General features: G+C 44.3%; 1 protein-coding gene across 9 annotated transcripts in view; it reads left to right on the top strand.

Moving 5' to 3' along the window:
* The window catches only part of LOC123999463 (A-kinase anchor protein 13-like), a 173,909-nt gene that overhangs the window by 119,634 nt on the left and 38,937 nt on the right, over positions 1–15,338 (top strand). For all 9 annotated transcript variants that reach the window (XM_046305293.1, XM_046305312.1, XM_046305319.1 and 6 more), the window contains one exon: positions 5,903–5,990. In XM_046305293.1, coding sequence (XP_046161249.1) covers positions 5,903–5,990 — 88 coding nt within the window. The remainder of the gene's footprint in view (positions 1–5,902; positions 5,991–15,338) is intronic.

A 15,338-nucleotide genomic window follows, 5' to 3' on the forward strand; every position in this document is an offset into this window, starting at 1 on the left:
GGATCGGTAGGATAGTCAGTTTTGCGATGGTATGTTTGGCAGCAAGAGTGAAGGAGGCTTTGTTGCGAAATAGGAAGTCAATCCTAGATTTAATTTTGGATTGGAAATGCTTAATGTGAGTCTGGGTTGAAGAGCATGCACTTAGTTTTACTTGCATTTAAGAGCAGTTAGAGGCCACTGAAGGAGTGCTGTATGGCGTTGAAGCTTGTCTGGAGGTTTGTTAACACAGTGTCAAAAGAAGGGCCAGAAGTATACAGAATGGTGTCGTCTGCGTAGAGGTGGATCAGAGAATCACCCGCAGCAAGAGCGACATCATTGATATATACAGAGAAAATAGTCGGCCCGAGAATTTACATCTGTGAGTCTAATACTTTCCGTAATGCTAACCATAATACTAACTGTAATAACAGAGTGAGAAGAAGGAAGCCTCAACAGAATTCATATATTCCAAAACATGCATCCTGTTTGCAATAAGGCACTAAAGTAAAACTGCTAAACATGTGGAAAAGAAAAGTACTTTATATCCTGAATACAAAGTGTTTATTTGGGGGGGAAATCCAACACAACACATCACTGAGTACCACTTCAAGCTAGGTGCTGGCTGCATCATGTTATGGGTATGCTTGTCATCGGCAAGGATAAAAATCAACAGAATAAAAATTAGGATTAGGATAAAAATCAACAGAATAGAGCTAATTAGACAAAATCCTAGAGGAGCCCCTGTTTTAGTTTGTTTTCCAACAGACACTGGAAGACAAATTCACCTTTCAGCAGGAGAATAAACCTAAAACACATAGCCAAATATACACTGGAGCTAAGCTGTTAGAGGCTTTCCCAGAAAGACTCACAGATGTAATCGCTGCCAAAGGTGATTCTAACATTTATTGACTCGGGTGTGAATACTTATGTAAATGAGATATTTCTGTATTTAATTTTCAATACATTTGTAAAAATGTCTAAAAACACGTTTTCACTTAGTAATTATGGGGTATTGTGTGTAGAGTAGATGGGTGAAGGGGAAAAAACATTTGTGAACTAGTCAAGGGATATAAACACTTTTTGAAGGCGCTGTATATTAGAGACTAGATGGCCTCTATACCTTATTTATTGCATCTGTCTTACACCATCCCTCAAAAGTAGGGGTGACGGCGGTAGTGGTCAGATCAAATCTATTTTTCCTTAGCTTTGGCCCTTTCTCAGACTGACAAACTGTCCTGTGAAGTTCTTTGGTGTTGTGTGGTCATGTGTGCCGTGAAGGGCGATGGCCAAGTAAACTCAGTGCCAGATAGACCAGGGTAAAACTCGTTGCTAGTACCACTCCTGGGAGAAAATCTTGTTTGAAATTACCCCCCCCCCCCCCCCCCCGGCTCTATTAACTATGCCTCAGCTTCAGACAAATTCATCTCGGTAAAGCCGCCTTCAATTTTAGTGCCCCCCCATTTTTGGAATAGTCTACAAAACTCATCTTGATCGTTTTGAATTTGTTGTATCGTTGTCCTCAGGGCACCATTGTAATTGAGACCCTGGTCTCAATGGGTTCGCCTGAATAAATAAAAGTTCAATAAAAACAATTTACAAATCTATTCTAAGTGCATGTATTGATCGTATGTGCGTAAACTAAGCTTGGCAGTGTTGTTTTTATCTACACAGTAAGTACTGTAACAAAGCACTTCAAATGAGTTCTCTCCAAGGACATTCCTCTCCCTTGCTGTGCCACTGTGTCACGCCAGCCATTGGATGTCACTGTGGAAATGGCAGGTCTCTGTCTGCCAAACACTATATTTTGGTTTATTTTCCTTCGGGGACACTTCTGAACATGGAGCCTCTTTCTCCACCCACCTTTATCAATGTTTAGCTGATCATCTACTTTTCTCAGACAGGCTTAAGGCCTGAAATACTGTGTAAATAAATGCATGCTATTTTTGTATAGAATATAATAAAATAGAATAGAACAAAAATGAATTATTATTCATTGTTGGATAATAATGGATATGTGTTTGTACCTGCATGCATTGTATACAATAAGAATTGTGTCCATGTCTCATGTTCTATATTGTATGTTAACTATGTGTGTCCGGTGTGTGTGTGTCTGCTGTGGGGCCTGGACCCTGGGCTTCTGGAGGATAAGAGTGTAGTGTTCTCCTCCGCCCAGTGCTGCAGGGCACACAGAGGCTGCTCAGTGATTGACTGGGCTGTAGGCAGGCCCATCAATTAGGCCTTGTGCATTGTCCACTAGCCACTTTGACTGTGCAGAGCCCCTGGTATTAGAAGCCCCCTCCCCCCACATCCCTCTAGTGGGGCTAAGACAATTAACCACAAGCATGGGGAAATCCACGTTTTCACATTCCCACCATAGAGAAGAGCAATGTACACATGGACTTTATTCTCTCTCCCAATCTCTCTCTCCCAATCTCTCTCTCCCAATCTCTCTCCCGCTCTCTCTCTCCCGCTCTCTCTCTCCCGCTCTCTCTCTCCCGCTCTCTCTCTCTCTCTCTCTCTCCTCTCTCTCTCTCTCTCTCTCTCTCTCTCTCTCTCTCTCTCTTTATTGGGTTTCATGCTTTGAAATATAATTGACTTTTACCTGACTCAATCAGTTCTGTCATCAAGTAAGTTGTCATTAGTAATGAACGTCAGTGCACGTGTTTGTGTTGCGAAAGAAAGCAGTGGAATAGCTTCATAACTTAATTGTTGGATCATAAATCATTTCAATCTCTGGCCCTTAAGGACTGTTTAGTCCAGACAGGTAACTGATTGACTGATTTATTTCCTCTTTAATTAACAAAAAAGATCCTGGACGTCTTGACTTTTCTCTCCTCAGTGGTGGAAACCCAATAGACAGTGAACTCTCCTCTGGAAGTCCAGATAGCTGATCATTTCTCTTCTCATTTTGAGAATGTACTGTATAGTAATACAGACCTGTGTTATGTATTGCATATGTCTTGATTACTGTGGCTCTGTGTGTGTGGTTGAGTCAGAGTCAAGGTCTTCAGACGGATATTTAGTCAAGATGTCACATAGGATTTTGCTGACTGTAGACCAGGTTGTGTGTCCTACCAACCCAGACTGCTAGGCTCATTAACATCACAACTGGTGACTACACAACATGGCATCAGAATGGAATACAGCTATGTGTCCAGCAGTTTGTCAATGAACTGGGTCCGGTGTCAGAGTCCTGTGTTTGATGTGGACTGGGCACACCGTCAGGGGTCCAGGGGGCTGTCACAAACTCAACTGGGTCTGGGCTGATGGGACCATAGTCATTGATTCAGTCAGGACCTTTACATCTTAGAGTCTGGTTGGATAAAGGGTGGTGTATTGTGGGGCTGGTCTGTGATAGGATGGGGTTGCCTTATGTGATAGGATCCTGGTGAGGTCTCCACCGGGTCATCTACAGGTTGTAAAGGGATAGAAAGGTCCTAATGTGTCCTCTGTTTTCGTGATAAACCATACTTATGTCCGGATGTGGGTCGTCTGGTGTGATACTGTCGAAGCATGTTGCGATGTGTCCGTGGGTTGTCTATGTGAGATAAACCTTGATGAGGTCTCATCGTGGGTTGTCTGTCAGTGATAAAAGCATGTTGAGATGTGGTCATGGGTTATCTATCTTTCCGTGGGTCGTGTGGTGTGATAAAGCCATTGTGTGGTCTGAGAGGATAGTATCTCCAGGTCACGTGTCCGTATTGTCACCCTGGCCTGAGTCTGAGCAGCAGCAGCTGATAAGGGGAGGAACAATAAGGCCCTGTAATCAGCAGCTGCTCGTGCGTGTTTGTGTGTGTGTGACTGGAGAATGTCCTGGATAAACACATAAACATAAGCAGATACACACACACACACACACACACACACACACACACACACACACACACACACACACACACACACACACACACACACACACACACACACACACACACACACACACACACACACACACACACACACACACACACACACACACACACACACACACACACACACACACACACATGCAGTCACACTTGCATGCACGAGTGCATTCGAATAAAATACTCATGTAAACACACAAACACGTGTTTGTTTTACTATCCTTGTGGGGACTAAACAATTGATTCCCATTCAGAATCCTATTTTCCCTAAAACCTTAACCTAACCCTAATTCTAACCCTAACCCTAAACCTAACCTTTAAGCCTAAAATAGCCTTTTTTCTTGTGGAGACCGGTGAAATGTCCTCAATTGTCATAATTGTCCTTGTTTTACTATCCTTGTGAGGACTATGGTACCCACAAAGATAGTATAAGCAAAAGCACACAGCCACACACACACACAGCATGCACACACACACACACACACACACACACACACACACACACACACACACACACACACACACACACACACACACACACACACACACACACACACACACACACACACACACACACACACACACACTTATTACAAACTGAGTACAGTGCATGCGAGGATTAAAATCAAATCAAATGTATTTATATAGCCCTTCGTACATCATCTGATATCTCAAAATGTTGTACAGAAACCCAGCCTAAAACCCCAAACAGCAAGCAATGCAGGTGTAGAAGCACGGTGGCTAGGAAAAACTCCCTAGAAAGGCCAAAACCTAGGAAGAAACCTAGAGAGGAACCAGGCTTTGAGGGGTGGCCAGTCCTCTTCTGGCTGTGCCGGGTGGAGATTATAACAGAACATGGCCAGGATTGGCTCTGTAGTTGGCGACCTGGAGTCACATGATGAGTGGTCTGCCTGTGCGTGTGATGTTTGGGGCTGTATGATGGGGTACTGAGGCGGAGCGGTGTGAATCTCCTCTCTGTCCTCTTCAACTCTCCATGGCCAAGTTCTCAATAAACCCCTCCCTGGAGAAGTGTAATTATTGTAGTCACTATATTGTAACTCTTGAAATCTTCAGCTGATCTATTTGGGTTGTAATAAGGGCATCTACTAGAAAAAGCAATAGTTTATCTCTATTCATTTTGTCATCACACTCTGTATGAATCTGAGTGTTTGTGTTCTCCTTCTTCCATTCTGCTCGTACTGACATCTGAACAGTGAACACTGATCATCCTTATATTGCTTGAAGTCCTGCTAGACCCAGAGCCTCAGACTGCTAGCAGCTGTTAGCTGAATGTCAATCAGGCCTCATGTTTACATGTGGGCAGAATTCCTCTCTGACTCCCAGTCCAAATTCCCAGCAGCATGTGTGGTGAGCAGCAGTCTCAGCTTAGCTCAGCCCAGGCTGTTCCAGACAGAGAGCCTGCTGCCTGTATGCTGCCTGTATACTGCCTGTATCAGACCTGGGCCCATGGGATAGGCCAGATGTGGGCCTGGCAAGTCAGATTGCGGCACAGTCCCACTGTTTGTGGTCTTTTATTCACGTGATTAGATTCTCTCTACACCCAGGAATGTATTTCTTCTCTCCCCCATATGCAAGTCTGGGTTCTGTGGTAGGGAAAATGGTTCTGTGGTAGGGAAAATGGTTCTGTGGTAGGGAAAATGGTTCTGTGGTAGGGAAAAAATGGTTCTGTGGTAGGGAAAATGGTTCTGTGGTAGGGAAAATGGCTCTGTGGTAGGGAAAATGGTTCTGTGGTAGGGAAAATTGGGTCTTCCAAAGTAGAGGCCATCAATGTTAATGTCCTGAGACTAACACTACTGTAAGTCTGTCTGACTGTTCATACACAACCAACCAGCCAAGACAATGTGGTTCAGAATACTAGGAATTCTTCTCAGATTCTTGGGGTTTATGAAAATAGAACATTCTGAGAAACGGGCAGTTGGTGAATATCCAGTAGTGGTTTTGTCTCTCAAAAACTACAAATGTTTACCCTCTACATTGCTGAAGACATCTGTTGTATAAGTTCAGTCTTGTTGATCACAAATGTCTTCTGTTTACAGATCCACAAAGAGAAGGAGTCATTTTACCCTGTCCAGCCCTGCACAGATCCCACACTACAGGTGAAAACCACGATCCCAGAATGCACAGGTAAGAACGAGTCAAAATATGATGCCGTACTGTAGATGAGGCTAAGGGAACTTACATACAGATCTGTTAGTCAAAGGAACTCTGTCTTCAAGGCAGCTTGTCAGGGGAATTTGTATTGACAATTTCCAGCAATGGCATTGCCAGTGTTGAGTTTTCATTTCTGCCAGGACGTCACTAATCATTGGGGGTTATATAAGATATGGAGGAGCATAAATGAAGATTAGGAGGGTTGTCAGAGTTCCAGAGGTCCTTGCTTGGATCATGGAAGAGCATTTGCCAGAATGTAATTTGATTTCTGGAGGATCTCAGTTGGAAAGGCGAGGTTGTAACTTGATTTCAGAGGATTAAGACATACTGTAGAGGAGAGAGCAGTGCTTTGTAGGAGGAGAGAGAGAGGCTTAGGGCGTTTTCACACACAGTTCTGAGCTATAGTTCCAATCATTTAGATTATTTGTTGCATTGTATTTTTTTCATTTGGTCCATTTGTTTTCACATTGCCAAATATCAAGCAAACTAAAATGCCTAAACAAAAACACGTTCAGGCAAGTAATTTACTAATTTTGTTGTAGCCTATGCTGCCCAATGAGGCCTATGCAATCTCAATGGCCATATCGCATTTTGCGCATTCCATATCTCAAAACCATATCAAGTATCTCTGTTGCAAAATAGTTTATATTGAGCGCAACATTTTGAGTTGAGAAATAAAAATGATACTTACAGGAAGCTGAGAACTATGATAGCTGTGGTTTCCCCACAATTGGATTTTAAAATGTTATACAATAAGAACACTTTACTTGTTTTATCTTGGAACATAAATGTTTTCCCAGGAAAGGAGAGAGAGTGGATTGCTCCACACAGCAGTGAAACAGGTACAGGGGCAGGCAGACACTTTCTTTTCAGGAATGATGAAGTTAATGTACTTGACCTTTTGACCAAATCATGATTTTAGCCTCTGAAAAAAAAATGTTTTTTAAAAGTAAGGTGACCATATAGATAGAATGTGCAGCTCGCACCAATGCCACCAATTAAGAATTGAACTTGCACAGTCAAGTCAAAGGGTCGAAAACGGCAACTAAATAGTCCCAGTCTGGAGCACTGAAATGGTAAGGTCATTGATGCAGATAAGATGGGTATGGAATGGTACTGGTTTCTTTGAATCTTATCCCTACTGTACCATGTGTCCCTTCAGTATCACTGCACCCCTTGGCTTGGCAGGCCAGGCATGCAGCACACTGTGCAGCTCACCAACAAGGCTACCCTACCTCTGCTACCTTTGATATCTGAAGAAGATAGTTTATGTTGCTCATTATTTCATAGGATTTAGACTACTGTTCACATCTGTGCAGAGATTAGTTGCCATTAAGTAAGATTTCGCCGACATAAACTCGGCAAAAAAAGATATCCCTTTTTCAAGACCCTGTCTTTCAAAGATAATTCGTAAAAATCCAAATAACTTCACATCAAATTCAATTTTATTTGTCACATACACATGGTTAGCAGATGTTAATGCGAGTGTAGCGAAATGCTTGTGCTTCCAGTTCCGACAATGCAGTAATAACCAGCGAGTAATCTAACCTAACAATTCCACAACTACTACCTTATACACACATAAGAATATGTACATAAAGATATTTGAATGAGTGCTGGTACAGAACGGCATAGGCAAGATGCAGTAGATGGTATAGAGTACAGTATATACATATGAGATGAGTAATGTAGGGTATGTAAACATATAAAAGTGCCATTATTTAAAGTGGCTAGTGATACATGTATTACATAAAGATGGCAAGATCAAATCAAATCAAATCAAATTTATTTATATAGCCCTTCGTACATCAGCTGATATCTCAAAGTGCTGTACAGAAGCCCAGCCTAAAACCCCAAACAGCAAACAATGCAGGTGTAAAAGCACGGTGGCTAGGAAAAACTCCCTAGAAAGGCCAAAACCTAGGAAGAAACCTAGAGAGGAACCGGGCTATGTGGGGTGGCCAGTCCTCTTCTGGCTGTGCCGGGTAGAGATTATAACAGAACATGACCAAGATGTTCAAATGTTCATAAATGACCAGCATGGTCAAATAATAATAAGGCAGAACAGTTGAAACTGGAGCAGCAGCACAGTCAGGTGGACTGGGGACAGCAAGGAGCCATCATGTCAGGTAGTCCTGGGGTACGGTCCTAGGGCTCAGGTCCTCCGAGAGAGAGAAAGAAAGAGAGAATTAGAGAGAGCATATGTGGGGTGGCCAGTCCTCTTCTGGCTGTGCCGGGTGGAGATTATAACAGAACGTGGCCAAGATGTTCAAATGTTCATAAATGACCAGCATGGTTGAATAAGGCAGAACAGTTGAAACTGGAGCAGGAGCATGGCCAGGTGGACTGGGGACAGCAAGGAGTCCTCATGTCAGGTAGTCCTGGGACATGGTCCTAGGGCCCAGGCCAGTTGAAACTGGAGCAGCAGCATGGCCAGGTGGACTGGGGACAGCAAGGAGTCATCATGTCAGGTAGTCCTGGGGCATGGTCCTAGGGCTCAGGTCCTCCGAGAGAGAGAAAGAAAGAGAGAAGGAGAGAATTAGAGAACGCACACTTAGATTTACACAGGACACCGAATAGGACAGGAGAAGTACTCCAGATAAACAAACTGACCCTAGCCCCCGACACATAAACTACTGCAGCATAAATACTGGAGGCTGAGACAGGAGGGGTCAGGAGACACTGTGGCCCCATCCGAGGACACCCCGGACAGGGCCAAACAGGAAGGATATAACCCCACCCACTTTGCCAAAGCACAGCCCCCACACCACTAGAGGGAAATCTTCAACCACCAACTTACCATCCTGAGACAAGGCTGAGTATAGCCCACAAAGATCTCCGACACGGTACAACCCAAGGGGGGGGAGGAAACCCAGACAGGCCGACCACAACAGTGAATCAACCCACCCAGGTGACGCACCCCCCAGGGACGGCACGAGAGAGCCCCAGCAAGCCAGTGACTCAGCCCCGTAACAGGGTTAGAGGCAGAGAATCCCAGTGGAAAAAGGGGAACCGGCCAGGCAGAGACAGCAAGGGCGGTTTGTTGCTCCAGAGCCTTTCCGTTCACCTTCCCACTCCTGGGCCAGACTACACTCAATCATATGACCCACTGAAGAGATGAGTCTTCAGTAAAGACTTAAAGGTTGAAACCGAGTTTGCGTCTCTGACATGGGTAGGCAGACCGTTCCATAAAAATGGAGCTCTATAGGAGAAAGCCCTGCCTCCAGCTGTTTGCTTAGAAATTCTAGGGACAATTAGGAGGCCTGCGTCTTGTGACCGTAGCGTACGTGTAGGTATGTACGGCAGGACCAAATCAGAGAGGTAGGTAGGAGCAAGCCCATGTAATGCTTTGTAGGTTAGCAGTAAAACCTTGAAATCAGCCCTTGCTTTGACAGGAAGCCAGTGTAGAGAGGCTAGCACTGGAGTAATATGATCAAATTTTTTGGTTCTAGTCAGGATTCTAGCAGCCGTATTTAGCACTAACTGAAGTTTATTTAGTGCTTTATCCGGGTAGCCGGAAAATAGAGCATTGCAGTAGTCTAACCTAGAAGTGACAAAAGCATGGATTAATTTTTCTGCATCATTTTTGGACAGAAAGTTTCTGATTTTTGCAATGTTACGTAGATGGAAAAAAGCTGTCCTCGAAATGGTCTTGATATGTTCTTCAAAAGAGAGATCAGGGTCCAGAGTAACGCCGAGGTCCTTCACAGTTTTATTTGAGACGACTGTACAACCATTAAGATTAATTGTCAGATTCAACACAAGATCTCTTTGTTTCTTGGGACCTAGAACAAGCATCTCTGTTTTGTCCGAGTTTAATAGTAGAAAGTTTGCAGCCATCCACTTCCTTATGTCTGAAACACATGCTTCTAGCGAGGGCAATTTTGGTGCTTCACCATGTTTCATTGAAATGTACAGCTGTGTGTCATCCGCATAGCAGTGAAAGTTTACATTATGTTTTCGAATAACATCCCCAAGAGGTAAAATATATAGTGAAAACAATAGTGGTCCTAAAACAGAACCTTGAGGAACACCGAAATGTACAGTTGATTTGTCAGAGGACAAACCATTCACAGAGACAAACTGATATCTTTCCGACAGATAAGACCTAAACCAGGCCAGAACATGTCTGTGTAGACCAATTTGGGTTTCCAATCTCTCCAAAAGTATGTGGTGATCGATGGTATCAAAAGCAGCACTAAGGTCTAGGAGCACGAGGACAGATGCAGAGCCTCGGTCCGATGCCATCAAAATGTCATTTACCACCTTCACAAGTGCCGTCTCAGTGCTATGATGGGGTCTAAAACCAGACTGAAGCATTTCGTATACATTGTTTGTCTTCAGGAAGGCAGTGAGTTGCTGCGCAACAGCCTTCTCTAAAATCTTTGAGAGGAATGGAAGATTCGATATAGGCCGATAGTTTTTTATATTTTCTGGGTCAAGGTTTGGCTTTTTCAAGAGAGGCTTTATTACTGCCACTTTTAGTGAGTTTGGTACACATCCAGTGGATAGAGAGCCGTTTATTATGTTCAACATAGGAGGGCCAAGCACAGGAAGCAGCTCTTTCAGTAGTTTAGTTGGAATAGGGTCCAGTATACAGCTTGAAGGTTTAGAGGCCATGATTATTTTCATCATTGTGTCAAGAGATATAGTACTAAAACACTTGAGCGTCTCTCTTGATCCTAGGTCCTGGCAGAGTTGTGCAGACTCAGGACAACTGAGGTTTGGAGGAATACGCAGCTTTAAAGAGGAGTCCGTAATTTGCTTTCTAATAATCATAATCTTTTCCTCAAAGAAGTTCATGAATTTATCACTGCTAAAGTGCAAGTCATCCTCTCTTGGGGAATGCTGCTTTTTAGTTAGCTTTGCCACAGTATCAAAAAGGAATTTCGGATTGTTCTTATTCTCCTCAATTAAGTTAGAAAAATAGGACGATCGAGCAGCAGTAAGGGCTCTTCGGTACTGCACGGTACCATCCTTCCAAGCTAGTCGGAAGACTTCCAGTTTGGTGTGGCGCCATTTCCGTTCCAATTTTCTGGAAGCTTGCTTCAGAGCTCGGGTATTTTCTGTGTACCAGGGAGCTAGTTTCTTATGAGACATTTTTTTAGTTTTTAGGGGTGCAACTGCATCTAGGGTATTGCGCAAGGTTAAATTGAGATCCTCAGTTAGGTGGTTAACGGATTTTTGTCCTCTGGCGTCCTTGGGTAGGCAGAGGGAGTCTGGAAGGGCATCAAGGAATCTTTGTGTTGTCTGTGAATTTATAGCACGACTTTTGATGTTCCTTGGTTGGGGTCTGAGCAGATTATTTGTTGCAATTGCAAACGTAATAAAATGGTGGTCTGATAGTCCAGGATTATGAGGAAAAACATTAAGATCCACAACATTTATTCCATGGGACAAAACTAGGTCCAGCGTATGACTGTGAGAGTGAGTGGGTCCAGAGACATGTTGGACAAAACCCACTGAGTCGATGATGGCTCCAAAAGCCTTTTGGAGTGGGTCTGTGGACTTTTCCATGTGAATATTAAAGTCACCAAAGATTAGAATATTATCTGCAATGACTACAAGGTCTGATAGGAATTCAGGGAACTCAGTGAGAAACGCTGTATATGGCCCAGGAGGCCTGTAAACAGTAGCTATAAAAAGTGATTGAGTAGGCTGCATAGATTTCATGACTAGAAGCTCAAAAGACGAAAACGTCATTTTATTTTTTGTAAATTGAAATTTGCTATCGTAAATGTTAGCAACACCTCCGCCTTTGCGGGATGCACGGGGGATATGGTCACTAGTGTAGCCAGGAGGTGAGGCCTCATTTAACACAGTAAATTCATCAGGCTTAAGCCATGTTTCAGTCAGGCCAATCACATCAAGATTATGATCAGTGATTAGTTCATTGACTATAATTGCCTTTGAAGTAAGGGATCTAACATTAAGTAGCCCTATTTTGAGATGTGAGGTATCATGATCTCTTTCAGTAATGACAGGAATGGAGGTGGTCTTTATCCTAGTGAGATTGCTAAGGCGAACACCGCCATGTTTAGTTTTGCCCAACCCAGGTCGAGGCACAGACACGGTCTCAATGGTGATAGCTGAGCTGACTACACTAACTATGCTAGTGGCAGACTCCACTATGCTGGCAGGCTGGCTAATAGCCTGCTGCCTGGCCTGCACCCTATTTCATTGTGGAGCTAGAGGAGTTAGAGCCCTGTCTATGTTGGCAGATAAGATGAGAGCACCCTCCAGCTAGGATGGAGTCCGTCACTCCTCAGCAGGTCAGGCTTGGTCCTGTTTGTGGGCGAGTCCCAGAAAGAGGGCCAATTATCTACAAATTCTATCTTTTGGGAGGGGCAGAAAACAGTTTTCAACCAGCGATTGAGTTGTGAGACTCTGCTGTAGAGCTCATCACTCCCCCTAACTGGGAGGGGGCCAGAGACAATTACTCGATGCCGACACATCTTTCTAGCTGATATGCACGCAGAAGCTATGTTGCGCTTGGTGATCTCTGACTGTTTCATCCTAACATCGTTGGTGCCGACGTGGATAACAATATCTCTATACTCTCTACACTCGCCAGTTTTAGCTTTAGCCAGCACCATCTTCAGATTAGCCTTAACGTCGGTAGCCCTGCCCCCGGGTAAACAGTGTATGATCGCTGGATGATTCGCTTTAAGTCTAATACTGCGGGTAATGGAGTCGCCAATGACTAGAGTTTTCAATTTGTCAGAGCTAATGGTGGGAAGCTTCGGCGTCTCAGACCCCGTAACGGGAGGAGTAGAGACCAGAGAAGACTCGGCCTCTGACACCGACCCGCTGCTTAATGGGGAGAACCGGTTGAAAGTTTCTGTCTGCTGAATGAGCGACACCGGTTGAGCGTTCCTACAGCATTTCCTTCCAGAAACCGTGAGAAAGTTGTCCGGCTGCGGGGACTGTGCCAGGGGATTTATACTACTATCTGTACTTACTGGTGGCACAGACGCTGTTTCATCCTTTCCTACACTGAAATTACCCTTGCCTAACGATTGCGTCTGAAGCTGGGCTTGCAGTACAGCTATCCTCGCCGTAAGGCGAGCACAGCGGCTGCAATTAGAAGGTATCATGTTAATGTTACTACTTAGCTTCGGCTGTTGGAGGTCCTGACGAATCGTGTCCAGATAAAGCGTCCGGAGTGAAAAAGTCGAGGAAAAAATAAATATATGAACGGTAATTAAAAAGTGAAACCCGTAAAGTTGTCAGGTAGCAAAATAGGTTGGCAACAAAACGCACAGCAATTCGAAAACAAGCCTGCAAGTTGTGACCGGAAATGTGATGCAGTAGATGATATAGAGTACAGTATATACATATACATATGAGATGAGTAATGTAGGGTAAGTAAACATTATATTAAGTGGCATTGTTTAAAGTGGCTAGTGATACATTTTCTTTTTTACATCAACTTCCATTATTAAAGTGGCTGGAGTTGAGTCAGTATGTTGGCAGCAGCCACTCAATGTTAGTGGTGGCTGTTTAACAGTCTGATGGCCTTGAGATAGAAGCTGTTTTTCAGTCTCTCGGTCCCAGCTTTGATGCACCTGTACTGACCTCGCCTTCTGGATGATAGCGGGGTGAACAGGCAGTGGCTCGGGTGGTTGTTGTCCTTGATGATCTTTATGGCCTTCCTGTGACATCGGATGGTGTAGGTGTCCTGGAGGGCAGGTAGTTTGCCCCCGGTGATGCGTTGTGCAGAACTCACCACCCTCTGTAGAGCCTTACAGTTGTGGGATGAGCAGTTGCCTTACCAGGCAGTGAATCAGCCCGACAGGATGCTCACGATTGTGCATCTGTAGAAGTTTGTGAGTGCTTTTGGTGACAAGCCGAGTTTCTTCAGCCCCCTGAGGTTATAAAAGGTTTGAACACTGTTTCTCACAAACCCACCGTCGCTGGACCAGACAGGACTGGCAAAAAGTGTTCTTCACTGACGAGTCGCGGTTTTGTCGCACCAGGGGGGATGGTCGGATTTGCATTTATTGTCAAAAGAATGAGCGTTACACCGAGGCCTGTACTCTGGAGCGGGATCCATTTGGAGGTGGAGGGTCCATCATGGTCTGTGGCGGTGTGTCACAGCATCATTGGACTGAGCTTGTTGTCATTGCAGGCAATCCCAACGCAGTGCGTTACAGGGAAGACATCCTCCTCCCTCATGTGGTACCCTTCCTGCAGGCTCATCCTGACATGACCCTCCAGCATGACAATGCCACCAGCCATACTGCTCGGTTCTGTGCGTGATTTCCTGTAAGACAGGAATGTCAGTCTTCTGCCATGGCCAGCAAAGAGCCTGGATCTCAATCCCATTGAGCACGTCTGGGACCTGTTGGATCGGAGTGTGAGGGCTAGGGCCATTCCCCCCAGAAATGTCCGGGAATGTGTAAGTGCCTTGGTGGAAGAGTGGAACATCTGGTGCAGTCCATAAGGAGGAGATGAACTGCAGTACTTAATGCAGCTGGTGGCCACACCAGATACTGACTGTTACTTTTGATTTTGACCCCCCCTTTGTTCAGGGACACATTATTCCATTTCTGTTAGTCACATGTCTGTGGAACTTGTTCAGTTTCTGTCTCAGTTGTTGAATCTTGTTATGTTTATACAAATATTTACACATGTTAAGTTTGCTGAAAATACACGTAGTTGACAGTGAGAGGACGTTTCTTTTTTTGCTGAGTTTATATGGCAGTTCTGTTTCTAGCTCCTAAGCAACTTTGCAGTATTTTTTTGTGTGTATTATGTCTTACATTATTAGCCCAAAATATTTTATGTTATTACATACATCCATAAATAACTTTTGGATATCAGAGCGACGGTAACTCACCAGCATTACAACCAGGAATACGACTTTCCCGAATTGGATCCTTTGTTCGTATTCCCCCAGGGCAATTGAACTTATTCCAGGGGCTGCCCCAAAATACAGCCGGCGGAGAAGAGATATTCGTAGTGGACATCTAGTCCGACTCAAGAGGGTGAACACCATCCACCGCTTCCGAGTATGTTACTCGGTAATGTTCAGTCTCTGGATAATAAAGTAGACGAGCTCAGGGCGAGGATTCCCTTCCAGACAGACATCAGGGATTGTAACATACTCTGTTTCACGGAAACATGGCTCTCTCAGGATATACTGTCCCCATCCATATAGCCATGTGGATTATCAGTACATCGCACAGACAAGAATAAAGAACTCTCCGGGAAGCAAAAAGGCGGGGATGTTTGTTTCATGATTAACCACTCATGGTGTGATTGTGATAACATACAGAAACTCAAGTCCTTTTGTTCACCTGACCTAGAATACCTCAA

Source organism: Oncorhynchus gorbuscha, linkage group LG02 (assembly GCF_021184085.1).
Source record: "Oncorhynchus gorbuscha isolate QuinsamMale2020 ecotype Even-year linkage group LG02, OgorEven_v1.0, whole genome shotgun sequence".
NCBI lineage: Eukaryota > Metazoa > Chordata > Actinopteri > Salmoniformes > Salmonidae > Oncorhynchus > Oncorhynchus gorbuscha.